Source organism: Nipponia nippon, unplaced genomic scaffold (assembly GCF_047370975.1).
Source record: "Nipponia nippon isolate SJK-2023a ecotype South Korea unplaced genomic scaffold, ASM4737097v1 scaffold_29, whole genome shotgun sequence".
Lineage (NCBI taxonomy): Eukaryota > Metazoa > Chordata > Aves > Pelecaniformes > Threskiornithidae > Nipponia > Nipponia nippon.
The window spans coordinates 6,338,570-6,365,305 of NW_028262346.1; the positions used below are offsets into that span (position 1 = coordinate 6,338,570).

A 26,736-nucleotide genomic window follows, 5' to 3' on the forward strand; every position below is an offset into this window, starting at 1 on the left:
TGCAGCACTGCAAGCCTCCGATAAATATCAGCCAAAGATTAGTCCATCCTCTCTGAAAGGCCAAGAGCTATAAAGGCTCCGAGTTCCTTCTGCATGTTCAAACGTATGGCATCTAAAAATGGCACAAGCCCCTTATGAAATTGAGATGCAACTTCAGGAACAGCAAATTCAAGGGAAAATGTCAGGCCGGTGAGGTATGTGAAAATGAATTTGGAAAACTCTTAGATTTTTTTTTAAAGCTAAAAGGGACTTGTAGATTGTGTGGCTAGCGCTAATTAATTTGGTGTTTTGCCAAGCATTGTCATCCCAGTTTAATCAGCAGCTGTGAAACAGAGCGTTGTCCATCTGCCAGCCTCCTGTCCTGGCTTCCTGAGGATGGCCTCAATGGATGGACAACCGTTTTGAAAAATGATTTTCTGGGGGTGGAGCTTGAGCCAGTCTGAGATTGATTAACTGCTTGTTTAGGCCCCCAGTGAGGTGGGAACGGTCAGTCCTGTCAGGCTATGGTCTGCTGTGTGGTTGCATCTGCTTGGCCATTTCTGGATGTCCATTAGGAACATCACCACGTCCTGTATTTGTTTGAAAATCTGGTCTTTTAAAGGCTTCATCTGATGTAAAAGTTGCCCATGCAAGAACTGTACTGGAGACAAATTTCACCTGGGAAAAGCAGAGTCAAAGCATCAGTTTAACCAGGGGGTTAGACTTTCGTGGAAAGAGCTTAACAAGGCTACAGGCTTCTCCCCAAGGCCACCAACCTTCTCCTAATGGTATTGTGCTAAGTAACTGGCAAATTCCTCGGCTCTTGTGCTGGTATGGATGGCTGGTCTAACTGGGTTTGGTAATTCTCCCTAGATCAATTTCTGGTGTCTGACACCGGGTCTCCCACAACCTCCAGAGGTCCAAGAGCAGGAGTTTGAGGAGCAGCTGAACCTCACACCCATTAAAACGACTAAAAGCCCATACGAGACACCCTGCAAACATGAAATAACCCATTGGTATGAGAAAAATCTCACCTCGCATGTGGCGGGCAGTGACTGATCCTGAAAACATGTGGGTGGATGCATCAGTTAAGTTAAAAAGTGCCTGGTGTGCAGAAAGCCCTGGGGACACATGCTTTCCCTGCCACAGCATCCTCCTTTCCTCCCTACAGCTAACAGCTCACCTGATGCCAGTCATTCCCACTATTTGTATTTATGGGACACTTAACCAGACCTATAAACAACAATTTACAGGTTATTCTGCAACCTGTAACTGAAAACCTCCTCTTTGTTTTGTTGTCTCTGTTAAGAGGCACCCGCAGCCCCGGGAGCTGAATTCCCTCCGAATGCCAGTTTTGTTTCTCAACAGCAAGGCTGGCTTTGGAAAGCAAAATAACGGTGGCAATCTGGTGCTGCTAATGGGCTTCTCCAAGAGGGTTTGCTGGTCCAGTGGGGCTGAGGGCTGCGTAGCCTCCCCGTACCTGTGCTGTGCTCGCTGGTTATGCTGAATGGCAGCGTGTAGGTTTCCACGGTAGATGTAATAAAAACAGCATCCATGTGAGAGAGGAGAAATGTTTCTGTCTGAGCGGGCTCGGCACAACCACTGTCAGGAATGGTAAAAATCATAACGGGAGGTCACCTCGGGTCCCAGCTGGGCCGTTTGCTCCTGCGCACAATGGGAGGAGGCAGTTCTTTGAAAGAAAACGGTGAAGGGAGATAAACTTGACTGCCACTGCCTTGGTAACCCTCCATTCGGGTGTCTGAAGGCCGCCTGGTTTGGCTTGTCCCCTGCTGAGAAGCACTTTCTTCTCCCAGCAGCTCCCCCAGGTCCCTGATCCTCTCCACCCCACAAGGTGCCCATCATGTCCAACCAAGAGTTCGGATGCAGTGTGAGGACTCTGGATGCAGCCCAGTTTCTTGCCCTGAGATGCTCAGTTTAGCTCTGCCTGAATTAATTTGATGGGGACCAGACTGCTGGAGGTTGTGTTTTGCTCAAAGGAGAGAGCAGACTTTACTGCCAGGGTCCCTCTCCTCCTCCTCTGAATCCTCCTCATCTGCTTGAGCCCCTCATTCCTCCTGCGGCAGCTGGAGAAGACATGAAACCAGGGGTTGCAGGTTTGCATATGGGCCTCCCTCGTCACCTGGCTTGGTTCATTCTGGATTTGTTGGTAGTTTCTGGGTCTTTAATATTCACATGGATTAATCTTTTGACTCTGCAACAGCTTTTCTGTTTGAGGTAGCTGGGTTTGCTTCTTTAAACTAGTTTAATTACTGGCACCCTATTGCCTTTAAATCTAAAAGAAAAAAAAAAAGCTATTCATTGACAGCAAGCACAGGGAGCGCAGACCCACCACTGCCGTCTTTCCTGCAGACAGATTAAAGCCAGCGTATGTGGTTTGCAGCAGGCACAGCTGGCGCTGGCCTGATGTTAAGCAAATGCTTCCCAACCGTAGACCATGCCTGGTGTTTTCTCCAGAGACCCAGCTGTGGGAGCTGGATTACCTCTTATGTGAAAGAGAGGTGGGAAGATCTTGCTGTGGTTGGAGGTAGCTTTGGATGCAGTGTTGCAATTTATCCACTGAAAAATTCTTGCAATGGCCTCATTGCAGCTGGAGGATGCTTCTTTCTTGGGTGCAATTGCTATGCCATGTCAGAGTAGTTTCACATGAGTGACTTCTTGCTGTGTCATCTCCTACGTATTTTATAATGTGGCTTGTGTTGCTCAAGGACAGATGGCCTGAAGTGTACCTGTATATTTGGGAGTTTTTCTTCCGATTCACCACTCCCTCATTCAGTGAGTCACCTGGATTCTGTGAAAATCAATACTATATGTGGGCTATTACCATTCCTCCTGAAGACTACACATCCACAGTGCTGGCGGCAGGCTGGGACCTTCTGGGACAAGGGGTGGGCTCTGCAGTACGAGCCACCTGTCTTGCTTCCAGCCAGCAAATTCTCTATACCTATCTTGCAAATAATTCTTTGCTGGGTCTGCTGGAATTTGGGGAGGCTGGGATGTGGGACAAGTGTGTGCGGAGGCTCTGTGCATGCTGTTGGGTTGTAAGCTGGGCATTGAGACGGAGAACTTGGTGGAAGGCTGTTTTTGGGGAAAATTTCCAACCCTGTAGGGTTGCTTTCAATCCTCCCTCCCAGCAAATGGGGACGTGGCTCAGAGGGGACAATGGGTGGATCTGCACCCTAAGGAAAGGACATTTTCCTAAAGTAACATCTGCATAGTCCTCCTCAGGCCATGTTGCATGACCCTGACCCAACATCAGCCCAGCTCCCCATACCAGTGCAACATTCCCATATCCAGCAGCCCTCCACTGCCTCCTGCAAAAAATCCCAGCCCTGCAGATAACAAAGCATTCGAATAACAGCACCAGCTGGACAGTAGCCCAGAGTCGCACTGGGGACCCTCCAGTGTCTGGAGCTGACCATATGAGCAAAATCACTGCTATTTCTCTCTGCTCCAGCTGAGGTGGACTTTTGAAGGGCAGCCAAGCCCTTGGGCTGGGGGCTTGGGGCATCTCCTTGGCTTTTGGCCAGTGAAAAGTAACTGGCCTTGACAGAGCGAACTCTGTTTGGGGTAAATCTGAAAGTGCTAAATTCTGGCAGATAGCTGACAAAAACCGATGCTCACCCAGGGGCTGGTTAGATAGCGCTGGGCTGCAATAACTGCCTGAACTCAAGAGAAGTGGGATGTCACAGGGTCACAATTAAAACAGCAATCCATCCCCAAAACATTACTGACATTGATTAAAGGGCTTGGGGAATTTTACCGTGTTTTAGCTCCTTCTGAACATCAGGCTTAATGCGCCAAAGATTGAATAATCCAGGGTTGCCAGTCACTCCTGGAAATCTTGGGCTGCAATGCTGGCACTGCGCTGGGTGAAGGACATTGATCCTGGTAAAGAGCAGATATTAAAAAGGCAAGATATTTGAGAAATGGCATTGTGGACTTCGTGTATCTGAAAAAAACCTGCCATTATTCAGTATAAGCTGCTTTTCCAAAATTATCAGAAGGTAGGAAAAAAAATCCCACGCATTTTTCTTTCCCCATTTTACATGTTTAAGCCAAAAAAAAAAAGGCTTATGAGATTTAAACTATTTATTACTAAATAAAACTGCATCTGGACCGTGTGCTTCTGTGCCCAGTTTTGGCCTCATGAGAGTGTCACTGAAATAGGGAATAAACCTCTTAACACCAATGTAGCATTAAGAAGCAGGTATTCTCTTTATTGCAGCACTGGATGCACAGGGGATAGTTCCACCTAATGTGAATGTGCATGCTGTATGTTGCATCAGTCAAAGCTTATATCCCCCTGTTACATACATACGCATTGGATTTCCCAGAATTACTATACATATTCATTCTATTTCCTGGAACTAATCATCATATTTGCATAGTCTTTACACATGCGGCCTGAGTCTCTGAGGGCTTCCATGGGGGGGTCTTCGATGGTCCCTGGTGGTTCCTAGTGGTTACTGAAGAGGTGCCTCTTAGTGTTCTTTTCATGAACTCTGAGTCTTTTCTTCCAGATGTGGTCTTGTCTTCTCAGGTTCTTTGTCTTGGTTTCAATGGGTTTATCTGCACTCCCCCAGGATATGCCAGTCACAGTTGGAAAGTCCTTGGGTGCATTCTTGTCTGAGGCCCCTGATAACAATCTGCATTCTTGTCTGAGGCTCCTGATAACAAGAGCACAAACATCGAGAGCTACCAGCCCCTCGAAAGTGAGGTTGATGACAGAAACATTGACTTAGTCTTAATTCTCTCAGGGATGCCAGATACTTGTTGAGCTATTTCAGAAGCTGGTTGCAGGGAAATGAGATGCTGCCTGTGATGTGGAGCCATATCTGCAGCATCCTACCTGGTTGCTCTGGGGCCACCTGCAGCCCTGTGGGATATTCTTGATGGAATAAGCAGGAACCTGATTTCCTATTCCCATTGTGGAAAAGCGAGTCCCTTGCAATGAGCCTCCTTTGGCTTCAGCAGGAGGGGAGAATACCCACAAGTGGGTGGATTTTTCATGTCAGAAACATGACAGCTGTTGTCACCTTCTCTATCCCACATCCCAAAATTAATTCTTGTCCAAGTGAGTGGAAGTCCTTTAGGAAACCATCCAGCCTGGGCTTTGTCAGCCCTGGTGCTGAGGAGGGGATTTTGGCTGTGGGCATGTGGTGTCCAGTGTTTCAGCTTGTGTTGGCTGCAGGTCAGTCTTGGACAATGGGTTTTGCCAGACTCTTTACCAGGCTGATGAGCCTCATCCTGCCCAACCAGTGCAAGGTACCATTTTAGGCTGTGCTCAACCACAGTTTCATCTTTGCTCTTGCTGATGTGGAGACACAGGTCCCCTGCAGTGCATCCCTCCAGGCTGCATGCATGGCACCCTTGGGCTCCTCTCCAAGCCTCCTTCCTAGCTTTGGCATCAATATAAGGGGCTTATTGTTCCCAAGTGACCTTACCCCCTGCTTTTTATATAGCAAACACTTGTGCCTTCAGATGCTGCTGGGGCTCTGGGAGCTCATAGTTTGATGATTACCAAAAATCGCTTTCCCTCGGGTAGCCTGCCACCTGCAAATAGGACCTATATGTTTTTTCTTAGATGGATGACTTTACGTTTAGCCCTATAAAATACATATTTCTTGCTGTCTGGGTAGAGTTTTCCTTTATGTTATTACAGCAGGGCTTAGCAGCACTAACTCATGCCAGGACCTCATGCAGAAATGTAAAGTAAGAGCTATTTTTGCATCGAGAAACTGATGTTTTACTTGTACTTTTGTCCTGATTTCAGCTGGGATAGCATTGATTTTTCTTCCTAGTAGCTGGTATAGTGCTGTGTTTTGGATTTAGTATGAGAATAATGTTGATAACACGCTGATGTTTTAGTTGTTGCTAAGTAGTGCTTACACTAGTCAAGGGCTTTTCAGCTTCCCGTGCTCTGCCAGGTGCACGAGAAGCTGGGAGGGGGCACAGCCAGGACAGCTGACCCAGACTGGCCAAAGGGCTATTCCATACCATATAACATCATGCTCAGTATATAAACTGGGGAGAGTTGGCCGGGGGGCAGCGATTGCTGCTTGGGGACATGCTGGGCATTGGTCGGCGGGTGGTGAGCCAATTGGATAGTGTATCACTTGCTTTGTATATTATTATTGTATTATTATATTATTATTATTACTATTACTACTATTCTATTTCATTTTACTTCAATTATTAAACTGTTTTTATCTCAACCCAGGAGTTTTCTGCCTTTCACCCTTCCAATTCTCTCCCCCATCCCACTGGTGTGGGGGGACTGAGCGAGCAGCTGTGTGGTGCTTAGTTGCTGGCTGGGGTTAAACCACGACAACTTTAAACACAGCGCTCTCTCTCCTGGAGTGACACATACCTATAAAGTTCGGGATATTAAGTTTAATAGGGAATGGGCTTCCAGGATCTTTGATTTTTAGTTACAGAGTTCTTATTCATGGAGCATAAAAGGGGAATTGCCAGGATGCGGCACATCAGAACTCACAGTAACTGGGGTTTTCCCAGACCTCAGTTCAAGCCAGTTCAGTGCAAAAAGCTGCTGAGCTGCCCTGACCCATGCCAGCTCGCTGCTGGCACCCACAGCATCTCATGTGGCTTCTCTTCAGCCTTGGTCCTTGGGATGGACCATGGCCCCAGCTGCTGCTGTGGTGCTGGGAGCTCAAACAGGTCCCTGCATGGCACCTCCAACCAGTGCACAGTGATGGTCTAACCTCCGAAGTCCTTTAGGTTAATTAAATGAAGAGGTCCAGTGGGGACTGGGAACTTGCAGGAGCTCCAGAGGTGCAAGCCCCCATGCTGAGGGCTGCTCTTGGACCAGGTGGTGAGCTCGTGGGCTCAGGATAGAACCCGTGTTGTATGGGGGACTTGCTAACCTTGTTGCATTCGCTGCATCCCACGGCCCCATCTACCAGGAGTGTCTCTTCTCTCTCTTATGAGACAATCTTCATTTTTTGTACCCTAGCATTTGTAAGATGTTCCTGTCTTCTGTATATTGTCACTTGGAAGAAGTGCCAGCTGCTGAACGGCTCCTGCCTTTTGCCTTGTGGGGTGAGGAGGGGCAGTTTTTGTTGTGGTTTTTGAGCAGTCTGTAAAAAAATCGAGAGGGACCATACAGTATATTGTCTTCCCTGGCTGGCAGGTACTGCATGTGCTGCAGTGTTGCCCTCCTGGCCCCACTGACTGTCTCATGCAGCCTGGTAAATGCTAGGCACATCACTTGGCATGTCTCTGCAAGGTTTAGGATGAATCCAGAAGGTGACCTGCAACATGGGATCAACCGATCCCTTTGCAAGTGGATGTCCCATGTCCTGAGTCTCATCCTTGTCTCTCATCGCTATGAACTCTATTAGCCCTCAGCATTAATAGTGGCACTAATGACCACCACTTGCCACCTCTCTTTCTTTAATAGCTGGCCTGACTTCTTGCTGCTCCCCAGGGCTGCACTCTCTCCGTGAGGTCAGACAGTTGGTTTTGGTGGCATGTTTCTGCAGATGCTAGGAGAAACAAAACTTGGAGCTGTGCTCCGCTGTCAAAAAGTTCTGGCTTTTGGGCTGATTTGCCAGAGAGACAGCAATGAAGAAAGGCTGGACTGTTTAGAGTTGGGCTCGACAATCTTGAAGGTCTTTTGCAACCTTAATGATTCTATGATTCTATGGCTGCAAAAACATCCCCCATCTAACTTGATGTGCTGTTGCCAGAAAAGGCAAAACCCTCCACCCGTTTCCCAAACCTGCCCCCCAGATCACTGCCACTCGCTCTGGAGCTGTGCAGACATATTGGGTGGGATCTCCCACCTCCAGGCTTAAGCTGGTAAATAAATCAAGCAGGAAAAGCCAGCTGGTGATTACAGCCCCATTTGAAATGGGGTAGGGGGAAAATCAATGCATGCAAAATGGAGACAGATGGGATTGATGCAAGTAACCCCCCCAAAAACAGCCTCCTCCCTGTTTTTAGGACAGGTTTCAAATGATGCTCTGATCTCTCCCTAGCAGGGAGGTTTAAAGCAGGTCAGGCAAACCATGCCCCAGAAATCACCTCTCCCTTCTTTGATGATAAGGGGAGAGCAGGATGGAAATCTTCATTGGAAATCCCTGTGGATAGGGGAGACAAGGTATGTAGAGAGGAGAGGGCTGGCACTGATGCCACTGGTCCTCACCCAAAAGCTGCTGAGGAGGGAGGGGATATTGGGGCTGGCATCCCCACAGCCTTGCAGAGCAGAGCAGTCCCATCCCCTGGGCTGTGCCGGGACTGTGGATAAGCCGTGGTTCCTGAGTGCCCACGGGGTACGGGTGTACTGAAGGGCTCAGCTCCTGTCTGAGCTGCTGCCGTGTGGCATGTGTTGATGCTGAGCAGATGCAGGTTTGAGACCAGGTGGGATCACAAAACTTTTTGCTTAAAAAGAGACAGGAGACAGCTGAGAACATTGGCTTTTCCTATTAGTGGCTTTTCCCATTAGTACCTTCTCCGGAGAAGGGTTAAAGTTGCTTTTGGATTTCAGACCCACCAGCTCTGGCAGCATTTGGATAGAGGGTTTCAGTTTGGGTTGTCGCAGAATTAAGAGGCTCCGTGAGCGATGTAGTGCAACACTTGAGATCCTTCCAGGTCCTTGCAATGTGTAGCTGGGGTTTTTCCCTCATGGTTTTGGCTTTTTGCCTGTTTCTGGATGTCCTGCATATCATTACTGGTGGGAGGGAGCTGCCGCAAACCCCCCAGCCAGTCATTAGGAGCAGTTAAGAGTGTTTTAAGGCAGGTGTTGAGCACTTCCAAATGCCTGGGGAGGGCTTTGGACACTGTGAAAGCAAGGAAACATTGGAAACCCAAGTATTGAATTTCCCTTTCCAAACAACTGGATGCAGCATATTGCTGCTGTCAAAGTCGAAGGCTCCTGCATGCACAAGCCAGCATGTTTTTACATTCCCAAGGGCAGGGATAGGGCTCTCTCCGAGTGCTTCCCCATTGCTCTCTGCAGGCAGAGCCAAGTAATAGACTGCTGTCACATCAGGATTTTTAATTTTTTATTTTTAAATTAAGGATGAATTCCTTCCCCTGGTTAATTTTCCCATTTTCAAGTTGGGGACTAATTCACGTGGATATAACACCCTGCTAGTAATGTATAACCACGAAGAAATGAGCTCTCTTGCCTCCTTTGACCAAAGGGGCCCTGGCCCCCTCCAACTCCATTTTCAACTTTTTTTTTTAATAAGGCTAACAGTCCAAACCCTGGAGAAGAGCTGTCGAACCCAGGCTCCTGCCAACAAACTGGGAAAATCTCTGATTTTTTTTTGCCTTCCCGACTGTACAGCACATAACATGGGCTTGGGTTACACATAGGAGCTGGCTGGGATGATGGTGGGGGAGAAGGGATGGGTGAGCAAATCAGGGTGCCCGGCTGATGGCCAAAGCCCCAATAATTGCCTTGAAGTTCAGGTACCGGCCAAACCCTCTCTGCCCTCGGCAGCGCAGGGGTTTCACTTGGGCATAAGCCCTGCAAATGGCTGAGCAGCCCAAAAATGTTGGTGAGACCTGAAATGCCACCGCTGCTTTTAGCGTAGGATTTGAGGGCAAGCAATTCCTGTTGGCCGTTCATTCTCCACCCTTCCCGATGCCTTCAGACTGAACAAAAATGAAAAAAGTCGCAGAGGGGTTTTGCAACATCTCCAAAGCTGGGTTTCCTCCAATGCCCTTTCCTATAATATGCACAGAGCTGAGTCAAAATCTGTCAGAAATGGGGTGGTTTGGGGAGGAAGAGCTGGGCTGGGTGGAAAACATCACGCCAGGCTGCTGGGGCCACCCGTCCCTCCAGGCACATGAGAGCCTGGAAGGGGAGGAGTGAAACTGGGACCATTAAATCTCAGAAAACATTTCCTGTAGCATGGTTTGGCTTGTTTTTTTTGGTGCAATGATCTGAAAATGATAAATACACCCTCAAATGCCATACATGAGAATAAAGCTATAATTAAAACATAGTGCGAAGTACAAAAGCAAAAAGACGGATTTAAGTGTAGCAACACTGCTGAAGTGTTTCTCCTTCCTCCTTGGAAAATATTGCTGAACTCAACATGTTCCTGTGAAACATCATCTTCAGCAAAACTTCCTGCCCCCCACCCGAAGCTACAGTGGAAAAGGGTTGCAGGAAAAAAACCCTCAACCAGCGCTGTATAAACAGCCATCTCTCTCCTGTGATGGATCCAGGCTGCCCAGCTGTATCCCACCACTAGCTCTCACTGCTCCCCATCCCCACTGCTCAGCATTGCTTCAGCCCTGACATAAATATGCTGATAAATGCTGGTTATTGCCAGTTGTAAGTGTTTTTTTTTGTTGTTGAATGCTGAGTCTAGGCTCTGGAAGGAGTCCCACCTTGGCTTTTTTTGGGTGCATCAGGGCTGCACGTGGTTTCACCCCATGGTGTGCAGGAGAGGAGATGCTTTGCTCAGTGTTAGGGACGACGGGTGTGTGTACAAGCCTGTGCTCCAGCCACGCCAGCTAATGTCACTCAGCAATTAAGGAGAGGCTTTGTTAGGGCGAGAGGGTGTTGAATGGGGATCCTACAAGCAGGCAGGGGCAATCTGCAGTCTCCAAGGTCTGTGTTTATGTGTTTTTTGGGACAAGCTGAGCTGTGTTTTGCTGTGCCTGCACAGAGGTCCACAGAGGCCAGGTGCAATGAGGGCTGTTGGGTGGCAGTGACCATCAAACCATTAAACAGCAATGGGGGAGCCCATCTCAGCCCCATTCCCCTAAACCCCTTTGCAGCCCTTTTCCATCAAATGTGCAAGACTCTGAGCAGGAGGATGACAAACCTCCAAAACCTCATGTTTCCACCCAGGACCCAACCATGCTCTGCCAACCACCACAGACCAGCCCTTTGCCCACCGCAAGGGCTCCATCCTGACTCGGTCCCTGGCACTGCACAGCCTGGCCAAGCAAATAAGGCAAATGAAAATGCTCTTTATCCATTGCTAATGTGTGCCGGGGCTGCTCCTTGCCCAGCTACGGGCTGATGTTGGGGTCTGCTACCCATTGCATGACACTAGATGTGTGGGATGGCAGGCTGCACCCTGGGCTGGATTTAAGCTGGCTGCCCATTATTTTTGGCACGGTTCTTGCCATTTGCTAAATGAAATGAGAAAGCTGTTGGCAAAGGTGCTGAAAGTGAGACAGATTCCTTCCTGTTTGATAATCTTTTCTCAAATTCTTTCCTCCTCCTCTTCCATCTTCCCTGCCCCAATCTCCTTGACCTGCAATTTGCTATCCTATAATGGGAATGAGACAGTACGATATCTCCCTCTGTGCAAGACCACTAAAGTTTTCTGCAGCTGAATATACCGTGGATTTGGTCTGGGGGTTTATTTTTTAAATTTTTTGTTTTCCAAGTGCATTGTCACCCCTCCTTTCCTATTAGTAAGTCAATTTGACTCATTTAATAAGGGTATATCCACAAATAATTTGCAAAAGGTTAATACATGGCTGACCATGCCAGGCAATTAATAGCTTGTTTGTAAACGCAGTCCTTCTCGGTGTGCCACTTGAAGCCAGAGTTGCTCCCACAATTTTAGCCTTTACTCGCTGTATACTGTCGGGATGGATGCTAACTTCCCACTGCCTTCCTGTCTCCAAGGGGAATTTTAATGCACATCCAGGGAAACAAGCTGCAGGCACCTGGGCTATTAAAAGCCTGGTAGGCTCTCTGCAGAGTCTGGTGCTCAGAGAGGCATCCCAGATGGCTCTGGTTTATGGGGTTTATCTGCCATCCCAGGACAGGAGGAGGGGTTGTGGGGGCTCTAATCAGGGTGAAATGGCCGAGACGGCACGGGTCCATTCCCTGGCTCAGCTGATTGCAATGGGCAGATCTTCTGTGGCTGCAAAATCTGTCAGTGAGTGAAGTCAGGACTCTCCAGGAGCTGCCATCTCCTGCTCCGCCACGATGGGATTGAGATGTATAAATAGCCCCAGCCTCCCTTCCCACCCCCTGGCCCTCACACACTTGCATGCAGACCGTGAATGCCTCGACAAGCTGGCCAGGTTGCCTTACCCAGGGGAAAAATTCGCATGCATCGCAAGCAGCTTAACAGCATAAGACAGATTTTGTTTTCCTTTTGAAGGCAGCCGCGCTCCCTGGGCTGCAGTTGTCTGCTCGAGATAGGTATCCCCAATGCCAGCTCTGGGCCTGATCCTGTGTTCCTTACCAGTAGCCTGATCACTTCAAAAATATTGCTGCCATGAGGAAAGCAGGTGGAAATAAATTGTTCTGCTTTCTGTGTTTTTCTTTTCATAAAGCCCATAGCATCTCTTGTCTCTCTGCAGGGTTTACCCAGGGGATTTGCATCTCCAAGATGGGTCAGTGTTTAATGAGCACATGGATCCCTTGAGCCTTTCTGGGTGAAATGTTGGTGGATGGATAAATTTGCATGTGCATATGCATAGTCAAATCCTGACTGATGCTAAAGGAGAATCCCTGGTGACAGAAATACCCAGTATCAGACCAGTAAATTTCTGTGACTCGATGTCACATACCAACCTGCAAAAATATATGAACTTGTCATTTACGGGGTTCACCTGGGGGCGTGAAGGAATTGGGAGCATTTCTTTTAATGAAAAAAAGTCTAGGCTGCTTCAGATAATGTATAGAAACAATAAATATTACTGTAGAACTGAGGAAAAAAAAAGAAAAAGCCGTGGAAGTGAGAAAGCGGTGGCGAGGCGGACGTGATGAGTTTCCCCACGGGTTTCTGCCACATTCGGAGCCTGCATGAGTAAAGGGTGGAAACGGCACGGCGGTGAGCAGCCAAAGAGGTTCAGCTATCCACGTGCCTGCATCATCTGTTGGCTTTCTAAAAACAAATTTATACCTCCTCAGTTTGAGACTACAGCCTGTAATGCCATCTTCCAGCTAAGCTTTCTGGGTGTTTCGTAAATAGCTGTTAAGCGAATTTCACCACAGGCTTTTTAGCTGAAGATCATCTTCACAGTGCAGGTAGGGAGATGGGGCCACGGTGTCGCCGAGCTGCATAGCTGTGGGAGATACAGCAGACCCAGCTCCATGGTGGGTCCTCGGCATCATGGCGCGAAGCCGCAGCACCTGTCGCAGTAGCAGAGGTGAGCCAGGCCGTTTGGGGCAGCTATTGATCTGCACTCGTGTTCTGGCAGTGGCAGGAATTAATGAAGTGCCAGTTCCCCCACCCCTTGATCCCTGGCGCTGACCTTGGCTTCGGGACGTGACAGAAGAAGCCAAGGGGGAGTGGATGCAGCAGCTATCAGAGCATTACACAAGGCAGGGAGGTGTTGCTGGTGCTCACCCAAAGGCACAAGGTGGATAGGCTATCCATGGGCACATGGTCCTACACCATCACTCCATGCCATAGCTTCTTTTGAGCCAGGCTTGGCTCCAGGCATGTCAGAGGACCACATAGCTCCTCTTTCCCATCCCACAGTTAGTCTGGCTTGCCCAAGACCTGATTCATGTCTCCACTGGATCCCATCTTTGCCTCCATGTGTTAGGGCAAACCTTTAGACTTTTGCAGGGCACTTTTTAGACCTGGATTAGCTGGGATCAGACATTAGCTGCCTTTGTGGCTTAGCTGAGGCCAGAAGGGTGTAAGGCAACAAGGGTTGTCCAAGCTGGGAGCTTGGGTGGGAGGGTGAGCAGGCTGACAAAGATAGCAGACCTTGCAAATGTGCATGGTCAGTAGAAGAGCATGAGGAACTAATATGGAGAGGGAGAGGAAAGATAAAGAAGGAGGGGAAATATCCCCCGGCTCTGCTAAGAAATAACTCGGTTTAGATGCTTGCATTGAGACAGAAGTCTCTGATCTCAGTGACATTTGACCTCAACCAGTTAATGGGAGTCTACACAAAACTGGAGTAAGTTGTCTGCTTTGCTGACACAGAAGTGACGCATTGCTCATCTCAGAGCTGCTGATCTGATGTTGCTCTGAGCTGTCATCATCTGCCAGAGAAACAGCATTTAAATGAAAGGAAGAAGCAATAGGACAAGGAAAGAAGGATTTCTGGCTGGTGGGCAGCCTGACAGTGAGCCCAGAGAAATCAGTCTTCCACAGCTCAAGATATGAACAGCTGGAGCTACTCATGCCACTGGAAGGAGCACGTCAATGAGCCTCCCGCAGCAGGATGGACCCTCTCCTCCTGACCAGCAGGCTGGACATGAGGACACGTGTTTCCAGGTTGGCCTCAGGTCAAAAGCCTCTCAGGGCTGGTGAGGACTGCATTGCCTCTGCAGCAAGGACACTGGGCTTCCTCCTCCTTCTTCAGCTGGAGGAGACAAGTGTTTGCAGCAAAGGCCACTGAAGCTGATGAACCCGTTAGATGCCTTTGGGGTAGGCCATAAAAAGCCATCCAAGATCTGGCTGACCCCTCTTCCTGCAAAATCAAAGTAGCCCAATGGAGAAGGATAATCCTGCTGTAGGATGAGGACCAAAACTCTGGAGCTCATTGAGTGGGGAGAGGGTCTCTGCCTTGCTGATCCCAGAGCAACATTGCCTTCCTCCAGCCACCACTGGGGCATGTGGTGGGGAACGTGGCTCATGGAGGATGCAATTAGCGGGTCTGGAGCTTGATAGGCACAGTTTCCAACCTCATCATCTTTGGTGCAGAAATGTCCTCAAAGCTTAGCTAATGAAAATGTCAGCCCTGGCCTTGTTCTGGGGAGTAAAAACAAAAACTGGAGTGGGGTATCTGGACTGGCTTTTAGTTATGGATTGCTCTCTGCTCTGGCAGACATTACTGTCCAGGCAAAATGCAGATTAAATCCATGAATCAAATTTTCTTGAAGCATTTTATGGGCAATGCTTGTTGGTTCCAATGCAAATGTGATCTAGGACCAAACTGCAGCTTGGGAAACAGAAGGAAGATGTGCTAGTGGAGTAATCATTAATAGACACTGCTAACGTGAGATCCTCTGTTACGCTGAACAGAGGTGAGCGCCTGCAAGCCAGATTCTGGCGTTGGTCATGGCAAGCTACCTGGAGTAAGGCTGTTCAGCTGGTGTCAGCAGGGTGACACTGGATTTACCTTGTGTATGCAAGATCAACATGTGGACTTGGAAAGCAGGCTCCACCAAGGCCCCTTGTGGCTAGATACAATGAACAGAAGAGGGTAAACTTGAAAATAGATAACTCAGAGATAAAATGTTCTGTTGTGCACTGTTATTTGTTTGCCAGGGCTTTCTGGGGTCCACCAATACCATGCTTGGCAAGGACTGGCTCTTTGTTGTGCAAGCTAGTTCGGTTATGCCAGCTGTATGATTTGATGACTGCTAATACGCACAGATTTGCTGAAGTATTCCCCAAAGTCTTTGCTTTGCTGTCAAAATCCTCATCAGCAATTGGATTAGTTGTAAGGAATGAACAATTGCAACAGAAGATAGTGAATTATGTTAAGACAAATTGTTGGGTTTTATTTAATCATATGGTCTCGGTCACATCTTGATAGTATTTTTCCTATGGAGGGAAATGCATCATTGCACCAGTAGGTACCAGAAAAAATATTTTAAAATGCTTGTTTTAATTGACCAGTGCCTAAAACTAAGGCAAATAAACTCTCTGTACCAAAAGAAAATTGGTTAGGCTTTTACTTTAGGTTATGTTGGCTCTGCACGGGCCCTGCATGCCTTCCTGCCCAGATATCAGACATAAATTTTGCACTTTCTGGACTGCAGGGAAGTGTATGACCAAGTTCCTCGCAAGGACTGTCTTGGTGTGGGAGGAAAAATTCAAGTCAAAAGCTCTGACAAGATGATCTGCCCACCCTGTGCTCTCTAGTTCATCATGGCTCTGGCATCAAAGGTCCTGCAGATGTTTCACTAAATCAGACTAAGGCCTCCCAAGATACAGCAAAAGGCTGGAAATCCTTGGCTAAGGTTGCACCAAGCATCAAGAGATGAGAGAGACGCAGAGGATGAGAGACTGGCTTTTTCCGCTTTATTTATGTGCTACAAAATTTGTCCCAGTAAATGTGGGGGAATAGAATAAGCTTCAATGTCTTGTGTCCTCCTAAGCCAGTTTTGTCTGAAATACAACTAAATTGCTGCTTGGTGGCACAGGCTGGTGTGTTTGGGTGTGCAGAAGGATTAGCACCTTAACCTGCTCTAGCACCTTGTCTTCAGGTGCCGTGAAGACCTGGAGGTGTAGAATGGCTCACCTGTGACTTGCTGTAGCTGTTTTCCCTTGGGAGGACCCATGGCCATTAGAGGTTGAGCAATTCACAGTGAGTTGCTCTGCAAGTACCTAGCAAACACAGCAGTTAGGAGGCATTTCCCCTTGATTGTGGTGTTGCTCAGCTTGAACAATGGGCCAGGGCAGCACAGGATCCCCATTTCATTATTCAGCCTTTACCCTTTAGTGGAGTACAGTGAATTGGGGCCAAGCCGACGGCAGCAAATATAACCCACGGCACTGGGAGATGGGGTACACTGATGGCTCAAGGGTCTGAGTTTGCAGCTCCATCATTGGGGAACAGTGGGTCTGATCCCACCTCCTCTGGTTTTAATTAATAGGGTAGCTGAATCATGCCATTATCTGACAGCATGAGAAATTATCACCTTAAGAAGTTCTGCTGCTGGTGGCACAGGCATTTGTTACCCACTGCCTCTCTCAGAGGGGTGCTACAGAGGATTAGTTTGTATTTAAGAGATGCTGCATGTAATTACTTATACACAGTTTTGCAAACCATTCGTTTCTGTTAGGGCCTCTCCCATTGTTTCTCTTGCTGGCATCTGGCTTGCTTTGTGCATCTCCTGTTTCCATATGGACATGAACAGAAAGCGCTTGGGGCTCCCTGAGCTGCTGTGATGGACTGGCCCTGCCTGCTGGCAAAAAGGAGATGTGAGCAGAAGGGATCTGGGTGAAGAAGGCATCACAGGCATGTCTGGCCTGTGTCTTGGGATGACATTCAGTGTCTCTTGGTGCTGTTGTTCCTGGGCAAAAATAAAAAAAAGGAGTTATTAGGAAGATGAGGTGTTCAAAAGACTGTAGGTGTCCTATCCTGGTGCTGATCCTCAGCAAACGGGTATCTCTAATAGCCTCACTCGAGTCTCATCCTTCACCTCTGAGCTGCCTCTCTCCCTAGTTTAAGAGCCAAAAGTTTTGCTGTGATGCCTGTAAATGCTCCAGGAATGTAGGAATTAACGTGCTGGATTGGGCCAAGGGCCCATCCAAGCAAAGATCTTGAGGGAGGTGCAAGACAGTGACAGATGTTCTGCAAAAAGCCTCCACTACAAATATCTTTCACACCTCATTTCTTCCTCATTCCCTCCTCATTCCCATCAGTCTCATGGCTGGTCTCATAGCAGTCCGTGTTGTGTTTCCTGCAGCTGCTCTCTCCCTGCATGCAGCTCATGAGGATGGGCTCTTGAAGGGTCTCAGCAAAGACACATGGTCTTAATCCTGGCTCTCAGAGGTGGAAGGTGTCTCATTCATGTCCTGCAGTCAGTGAGAGACAGTTTCTTAGAGTAGAGATTATTTCCTTGCCTATGAGACATTTGTAGACAGGCAAAGAAATACCTTGAATTGCATGGAAAGTCAACAAGCTTTGAAAACTTTGGTGAGCTCATAACCCATGAAAACATATTTTAGAAAACAAATTTTTTTTTTCCCTTTTCTAAAATGTTGAGGCTTTTTCATAGAAACATAGAATGGTTTGGGTGGGAAGGGACCTTTAAATGTCATCTAGTCCAACCCCCCTGCAATGAGCAGGGACATATTCAACTAGATTAGGTTGCTCAGAGCCCCGTCCAACCTGACCTTGAATGTTTCCAGGGATGGGGCATCTACCACCTCTCTGGGTAACCTGTTCCAGTATTTTACCACCCTCATTGTAAACAATTTCTTCCTTATATCTAGTCTGAATCTACCCTCTTTTAGTTTAAAACCATTACCCCTTATACTATTGCTAAAGGCCCTCTTAAAATTTTTGTTACTTTTCTCTTTAAGACATGCAAATCAAAGCAAGCTGAAGCAGTTTTCATCAATATACACTTCAATTTGGAGCCAAAAAGTCACCTTGAACCCAAACCCATGTTTTCGTTCCCATATTTTTTGGAGGAGAAAAACTATTAGTCAAAATCAACATTTTTCCATGTAATCAGTGTTAACTGACCTGTTCTCTCTTTTTTAACCCTTTCAGCAGAGAGGAGAAATAGCTGTTTGCTCAATTCTTGTCTTGGATGGGCAACCCATCTTGGATGGGCTGGGGTGTCCCGGCCACTGCTGGCCCCTATGACGGCCATGCTCTTCTCTTCCAGGTGCTCCTTTTCAAAGGTCTCAGCATCCCCATGCTACCTCCTGCCGGCACTTCCACCTGGGTCCCCAGCCTCAGCTCTCCGCTGACTTCACCCTGCCTCACGCGGTCCAGCCCCAGCCGGGGCTGACCCCCCACATGGCCCCCACGCACCAGCACAGCGGTCCCCTGCACCAGCCCCTGGCACCGGTGCCAGCCCTGCCCTTCCAGGATGTGGCTGGACCCTCCTTCCTACCTCAGGCGCTTCACCAGCAATACCTCCTCCAGCAGCAGCTCCTCGAGGCACAGCACCGCCGGCTCATGCCCCATCCCAGGTAAGGGGTTCTTACTCTTCCTGAAGGATGCTGAGAAGCCACATCAGCCTCACTTCAGCAAAGTGGCTTCTGCAAAGCCCTGGCAGTATGTGCTAATAACGTTGGGTTTTCTTCACAAGTTCATCTGTGTACCCCTAAAATGCATCCAGCAGAAGGGAAGCTGCAGGGCAGGTTACACCTGCAGGTGTACCTTTCCCATGGGGATCCATACTGTGCTCATCTAGTATGTCCCAAGGTCACCTATTATTGTCACTCATAGGAAAATCATGGTGGTAATACCTTGGTATTGCAGTGAACCTGTCCTGCATGGCAGAGAGAACGATAGACTGCGTGCACAAGCTACCTCCTCGTAGCTGCTGTTTCAAAACCATGTAAGAGATAGATTGTATCCACCTGTCCTGTCAGGTTTTGCACATGAAGAGCTTGCTCCTCTGGGTCTAGGTAGGCTTCCCAGATCTATGATGGAATGGTGCTGTTGACCTGCAGCACATTCAATCACAGAAAGCAGCCTAAATTCAGACTGGGATGATGACTGCAGAAATAATTACTGTAACTCAGCAGAGGTGGAAATGGATGCCTGGACTTGTCCTGAATGTGTTTCTTGAGAAGAGAGGGGTTTAGATGATAGCACGTAGGAGAGGAGTGCTTTTTTTGGAAACATATGGAAGCTATTTGTGGGTTGTACCCATGGATCAAGAATCAGAGGATGAGTCTTTGTGATAATGCTTCATTTGGAAAGAATGATACAGATGGAAAACACTTTCTTTCCATACCCTTTCCGTCTGAAAATTGTGTGTTCTTCTCATCCTTGTTTTGTTTTGCATATCTGGATTTTAGGTGGATTTAATGATTAGTTAATAATTGGGTAGCAAATAATGTGCAAAGCTGAGGCATTGATGATACAAGTGTTTCTCTCTTAGTCATAAGCTGAATTCAAATAAAAGCACAGAGCCACAATTCCATGCAGAAACTGCTTTGGTAAATGCTGTCAGTGTTCCATTTGCAAGTGGATTGTGGTGTGGAAAAAGGCAGGAATCCCACAGCCTGTTTCTGAAAGCACAGCTGCTTCAGAAGAGGGTGTCAGAAGCCTTACAGGTGTGGGGCATGAGGTCCCAGTAATGGGATTCTGGGTTGTGCTTTTAAAAGTGAAGCCTCTGGGCTTTGGCTGCATGAAAAATTCTTTATCTAGCTGTTCTGTGCTCTATTTGCTCTGGTGTTTTCCTGTAGCTTTGCTTTGCGATGGCTCCACTGGTAAGCAGGGAGGAAGGGGTATGAGTCTGTCTGTAATGTAAATCCTGCTTGTTCATTCACCTTGTCTCTCTCCAAATGTGGACACTGATCAAGCAGCACATGCTCTTCCCCTGAGTAATTCAAATAAGCAACAATCACGAGAAGAGACTCAAATCCCTAGAAAAACCTTGCTATATTTTCTACTGCTTTCCTTTCCCTGCCTGCAAAGGTAGCAGAGCTGGGAGCTGGATCCCAGCCTGGCCTGTCCATCATCCAGAGAAATGTTAGCAAAGGCCAGCGAGAGTAAATTCTGCTTTCAGTTACTCTTGAGTAATCCTGTTATGAATGAGGTTCCCCAAGAGTTTATGGACTGCATGGGGAAGCGAGACAACCTGCAGTTTCTTTATGATGATGGATAATGGCTGAACCAGGGACAAGTTTTATCTTGTGTGTTGTTTATGGGGCTGGCAGTGGAGAAAAAGAAAGTAGTGCAAATGGCACAAAACTGCTAAGGAAGAAGTTGTTTGGTTTCCTCTTTGTCTCTCCATGTTGCCACCAAACAGCATCTCTTGTAAACTGAGTGTATGTGGATGCCACAGGGGGTGAGAGGTATGTGTTATGTTTGTGGTGACCACAAGTAAACGACATAGCTCTGGGTTCCTCTTCCCATCATCCCTGACACCTGCCTGGACTCTTTTCTCTTGGACACATATTCACAGTCCCAACAGTTTGAGTTTTCCTCCAGTTTATTGATATGGGCTCGGAGCAGGAGCCATTCATATGCAGTGCCCACTGCATGTCTAACTCGCTTGCTGGCATTCTCCTTCCCGCAGGCGGGCTCAAGAGCGCATGTCTGTTCAGCCTCACCATCTACACCTCAGCTTTGACTTCAGCCATCAACTGCAAACTCCACAACCCATCGGGCCCCAGCCCAGGTATTTAGCCGAAGGCACGGACTGGTAAGTGTTCCACATTTCACTTGTGTGTTGAATGAGGTGTTTAATAAGTCCTGGGGAGGCTACAAGGGTTGGTGAATGTCATCATGGATCAATGCTTTCATGAAAGCTAATGGTGCAGCTCAACAGGTACAATGTGGGAAGTGTGCAATGGGAAAAGTCATCTCTGGGAGGGCTACGAGTGCATGCTAAAGCCTTTATGCATGTATATGATAACATCGAGGCATCAATATTGCCCATAACTCTCCATCCATGGATGTAGAGTGCAGCCAAGTGTTAATCTTCCTCCAGGGGCTTTTCCTGCTGCAGGGCACAGCCAGGGTCTTTTTCCTGTAGACCAATGTCTCTGCCTGAAATAGATCTTCTGCTGTCCACCAGGCACTCAAAAAACAGTGGCCACAACTTTTTCTGTGGTCTAAATTAGGGAGCATGGTGCTGCCCTGCCCCGCAGGGTGGTGTGAATGAATTAATAGTTGTTAATCGTTCTCCCACTGTAGCATTCGATACCCTGGAAAAGCCGAATAGGGAATTGATAATTTTATTTTCAGAGCAGGTTTTGAGCTCTTGCACAGTTAATAAGGTATGGGGCTCTACTTGGAAGAATAAGAAAATAAAAACGTACTTCTGAGTAGCTGCTTCTTAGCTGAGCAAAGTCCATCCTGTGCACTGAATGGAAAAAATAGCATGTGAACATGTAATTAGAGACAATCGCAATGTGTATGCACAAGGGGACCAAAATAAAATGTAACAGGAAATTTTAATTATGGCATTTCCTAACATTATGGCATTTCCTTGCGCTTCACTCTGCAAATGGAGAGTCCTTTTAACACAGGGGTTCTTTTTTTCCCCCTCTGGGGTAATAATATACAACCTAAAATATGGCCAGATCCTTCTGCCATTTTCTTCTCAGGTGTTCCCATTACTGGCACCACTGTGAGCTGAATTTGGCCGGGATGACATTGTTCAGATCAGTTTGCAAAGCAGTTCACGTACCATCTGGATAAAGCCATTCTTTTTGCCTCTCTTTTGGTGCAGAGTGTTTAATTATAATCATTAGAAGGATCTGCTAAAGCATTGCTTTATGTTCCCCCTCCCTCCTTTTCCCTGCTGTGTTGCTCCATAGCCTTATAAAACCTAAGGAGTGGGGATGACAGAAATCATATACTGTGTATATATATTTGGGTGACTCACTTCTCCTTGGGGCACATGTACAGTTTTGCCCAGTGACAGATATAACAACTTTCCTCTAATGTGTTACCACCGCGTGAGCAGCAGCGACGCTCGCTCGGAGGTGGTAGGTGGTAGGCACTGTCGCAGGAAATGGGGATGGAAGAAAGATCTGAAGGTGATCAGTCATCTCGGACAGCCCAACCTCAATTAAAATTCTTCTGGTGAAGAAGAAATAAACTCCCATTTGGTTCCTTAAATCATCTTCTGCATCCACATCCACATTTAGTGACGACCATCCAACCTGTTATCTGGGTCCTTTATCTTTCGCTTTTTTGGTTGTTGTCAGCCCATGTACCATAGGCGTCATAGCTCTTGAACCTCGCATCTGAACATCAAGATGCTGTGCAGTTGTCCAAGTAGCACAGGCTAGAAGGTGGTGGTTCGTTTTGGTTTTCTTCAGCTAATGTGCTTTGCTTATTCACCTGCAAACCCTGAGAAAACACTGTTCCATGCAGTATTCTGCTTTGGGCCCTTCTGTAGACCCACAGCATCACTTCAGGAGCCTCAGTATCTGATTTTAAGGATCTAGATGCACCAGTGCACAAACAATTCAGCAGTGCTGTTATTGCAATTACTTGTGAAAGTTAATAATGGCCGTTCATCTTCTGTCCTTGATCTTGAAGAACTCTGTGGATTATTGCATCTATTTTGTAGACAGGGAATATGGGAAGGCAGAGAGGAAACAGTCAAGGTCATGCATCAGGCCAGTGGCAGGGCTGGGAATGGACCCAAAGCCTCCTGATTTCCAGTCAGACCTTCCATCCACCTGGGAACAGTCTTCAGTAATTGGATAAAAATCCAAAATTGTGACACAGGAGCTGGAAAATACCCAGTCCTGTGGATTCTCACCCTGGTTGTGTTCCTGCCAGTCGCTTGCTGTGTTTTATCCTCTGCCAGGTTTTGTCTGTCTAGCACATGGCTAGCACAGGGCCAGCAAAGATAGTCCCTCTCTTTGCTTCAACTTGGTGTGGGGTGTCTTATTGCGGGTACTAGAGCACTGGAGCTGCTGCCTGGTACACAGGCTGATCTGGGTAAAGGATTTCTGCATTTACTGTCTCCTCACATCCATTATCTGCTGTTGGGTGAACACAGTTTCACAGCTGCTGGAGGACACATCTGGGTTGCTCCTAACAAGCCATGGCACTCGCTGCCGCTGTCCTCCGTGGAGGGGAAAAGAAGTTCAAGGATGAAATAGGAAGCCACCCCTGTGCTCTAATTAGCTTAGCTTTGGCAAATGTGAAGACAATGGTTATTAGAGCTCTGGCTTTTGTAATTATGATAAAGTGAATGACGTTCAAAGCATTTGTTTGCTGAGAGACTCTTTGGCTGGAGAGACAAGGGATCAGCTAATTGGATTATACATGGAGATGCTGTGTTATGTTTCCTCCTGTCCCCTCCACGTGGTGTGGGGATGGGGTTTGCAGTTTGTCTCTGCATGCTTGGATTGGGCAGAGCTGCGGCATTTGCCGGGACCTTGGTCATGTCAAGTCCCGGGTTTGAGCTGGGTTGTTTTTCTGGAGGGACAAAGTGCCCAAACTCACCAAGCTGAGCCCCAGCCTAGGTGAAGATCCTGCTTTACTTGCCTGGGCCAGGCTGTGTGCAGGTGAGCGGGACCATTGGGGATGTCCTGCTTCATTGGCGTTGATCTGCTGGCTGTGTGACACTGTTTCCTACAGCAGTCTTATACAGAAATTTCTTAAAACTGTTATATTTTCTGCACAAACAGCAGTTCTGTGGTTCCCTGAAGCCAGGTTTGGGTGAGGTGCAGTCTCCCCTGTCTCCCTAGGTCCTCCTGTGGCCTGGGCTGGGACACCTCCAAGGAGAGCACAGGCACATCAAAAAGCCCCTGGAGGGTGCCTAGCTGGCTCCTAACAACTACCCAGAATGGCTCATCGGTGTGTGCCCCGAGGCATTTAGCACAGCTAATTCCTGCAAAATATTCAAGGCGAAATGTAATTGTTTGCAGCGAAGGCAGCACAGGGAGGACCTGGTCTGGCCAGGTTTTGTTACTGAGCCTGGGGATCAATCGGGAGCCACCAAAATGCTCTTGCTCTGAAATTAGCAGGCTGCTGTGCAGCTCTTGACTCTAGCTAACACAAATTCTAACTGGCGTAAAAACAACCCCTCACTCCTTCATGCTGGCCTGGTGGGCAGTTGCCCAAATTGGAGGAAACTCCCTTCTAAGCAGTAGCATCACCCCAGGTTGAGGAACCCACAGCAGTCCACCAGTGGAAGTTGCCCCATGAGCATGATCTGACTTGCTGTAGGCCATGCAATAAATCCGTGCAGTCAAAACTGTATCTTCATCCTTGTGCCCACAGGGACCTCAGTGTCGATGCCGGACTGACTCACACCCAGTTCCAGGTCCGGCCGGTCCCTCAGCCCTATCAGCATTACTTAGCTACACCTCGGATGCACCATTTCCCCAGAAGCACATCCTCAACACAAATGGTAAGTGAAATGCTTTTACCAAGAAATGTTTTATGCATTGTCTGCCAGAAAGCAGTCAAAATAAAGGCTGCTGTCACCTGTCTTCTGCGAATCCCACTTATCTCCGGCTGTGGGAGGGAGTGTCTGAAAGGATAATGTTGCATCATTGCACTCTGGATTAGAGAAAGGAAAGAAAAGCTCAGCTGCTCTTGAAAGATTCGGTCCATTGCGTGCAGCACCACGCTCACAAGCTGGTCTGCAAAACCTGGGCAGGATGTGAGACTCAGCAGTTATTACTAATAATATTATTAATACTGGAACAAATTATGGGCTCCCAGAGCTCCCTGCATTGGCAGTAGATGACTCCCTTCCCTGAGCTCAGCCCCGAGGACCATCCCTCCTCACATCATTGCTCTCTGCGTCTATAAAGGTTTTGCATGACCTGTTGCACAGATGGAGATGGAGTTTGACAAGAAGAAGGGCTGACTGGAGTCATTTGTTGGCCCTTCTCCTAGCAGGGTGCTGTATTTGGAGCTGAGCCATGCCAAGCACTGCTAATCCTTAAAGCATCCTCAGAAATCCCACGAGAGTGTTTTTTCCTCATGTCCATAGTCGGACCCTGACACCTGCGTACTACAGCAAGGCTTAAAAAAATCAAAGCTTGGATGAAGAGAAATCCACCCATTTAAAAACAAATAAAATAAAATCTCTTTTTAGGCTAATCCATCTTGAGAGCTTGGAACTGCAATGTTATAGATGCAACAGGAATTATAACAGATAGTTTATTCAGAAGAAATGCATGTTCTTAGTTATCATTTATAGGAGATCTATTTAATAAAACCTCATTTTTTGGTTATTAAAAGGCTTCCATTGGGAAAGGTGTCAGTCTGCTCTTTCATTTTTAATTTTTAAAGCACTAGATTTAAATCAGGGCACACAAGGGATTTCTATGTGCAAGTAGGGGTGGCTTTATTTTTTTCCCTCACTTCTCGCAGGTTGTTCACGAAATCAGAAATTACCCTTATCCTCAGCTTCAGTTACTTGCTCTTCAGGGACTGAACCCAAGCAGGCACATGTCTGCTGTGCGGGAGAGCTATGAAGTACGTATCTCGGGGACTGGAATTATTATTAAATTTTTAAGTGCTGGGAATCGATGTAAGCTCTGGCATCAACTGTAAGACTGTTTTGTGGCATGGCAGTTGCATTGAGTCTTGCAGCAATTTTAGGAATAACTGGGAGGTGAAGGGGTTGAGCGGGTTTGGTAAAAGATGGTTTACTCCAGGGTGCCTGAGTTTGGCTCAGGTTGACTCTGGGTCACTTCATGTTTGTGAACAAAGTGCTTCAGTTCTACAGGGTTTTGTTTCCCAGCCTGTCAAACGGAGCTCACATTCCACCCTAATTTCTGAAATACTGGATATCCAGCTCTTTGCCTTGAGCCCTTAGTTACTAGCCCAAGAACCGGGGCTCAGATTCATCATTAAAGCATGGCTGATTTGGGTTTGATGGACATTCCCACCAAACAAAGGACAGGAGGGAGCGTTGGTCCCCAGCAGGTGGGGTGGGGTGGTGGGACCTCGTGCCCTGGGATCAATGCTGATGGTGCTTTGGTGCTGTTCCTGCACTGCAGGAGCTGCTGCAGCTGGAGGACAGGCTGGGCAGTGTGAGCAGGGGTGCCGTCCAGAACACCATCGAGAGGTTCACTTTCCCCCACAAGTACAAGAAGGTGAGCATCCCAAAACCATGGCATGGCTGCCAGCCTCTCTCAGTTGGTCAAGGGTTGTGGGCATGGAGCGGACAGAAGGAAGGACTTTGGTGGGTCGCAATCCTCAGGGTTGGCAAACCGGTGCCATCAATATTCCCTGAAATGGGGGAGGAATGTAAAATCCAGAATTGGTGCTTTAATATCTTGTGGGGCTCCCGGGCTGAAGCAGTGGCGTAGCTCAGCTGGCTGTTTCTCACTTCTAGGCTAGGAAGCTGCAGGCCAAATTTTCAAAAGGGTCTCAGCCTTCTCCCACCCAGCGGGTGCAATTTCCCCCCTGTCTGCACCTGGTAAGAAAGTGCACACACCAAAGGGGCTTTGTGCATGCAAACCCACCCCATTCTGCATGCAAGCGGCACTGCCCACACGCCCACGAGGGCGCTGGCTCCGTGGCATGGGGGAGCTTGTCCTTCCCCTCGTTTTACAAGAGGTGTCTCCTCTGTTGGAGCTGATCTCCTGCCCATAAGGAAGTGGGTGCCATGTTTTTGGGTCGTGCTAAATAGAAAATGGGAAAAGTGTTTGTTTGCATAGTAATTTCACATGTTGGTCATTCCCA

General features: G+C 47.8%; 1 protein-coding gene across 2 annotated transcripts in view; it reads left to right on the forward strand.

The window, feature by feature from the left end:
* ARK2C (arkadia (RNF111) C-terminal like ring finger ubiquitin ligase 2C) overlaps window positions 1-26,736 on the forward strand; it is a 51,590-nt gene that overhangs the window by 18,384 nt on the left and 6,470 nt on the right. For both annotated transcript variants that reach the window (XM_087763677.1, XM_087763678.1), the window contains exons 2-6: window positions 18,266-18,575; window positions 20,639-20,764; window positions 24,313-24,442; window positions 25,417-25,521; window positions 26,049-26,144. In XM_087763677.1, coding sequence (XP_087619803.1) covers window positions 18,266-18,575; window positions 20,639-20,764; window positions 24,313-24,442; window positions 25,417-25,521; window positions 26,049-26,144 — 767 coding nt within the window. The remainder of the gene's footprint in view (window positions 1-18,265; window positions 18,576-20,638; window positions 20,765-24,312; window positions 24,443-25,416; window positions 25,522-26,048; window positions 26,145-26,736) is intronic.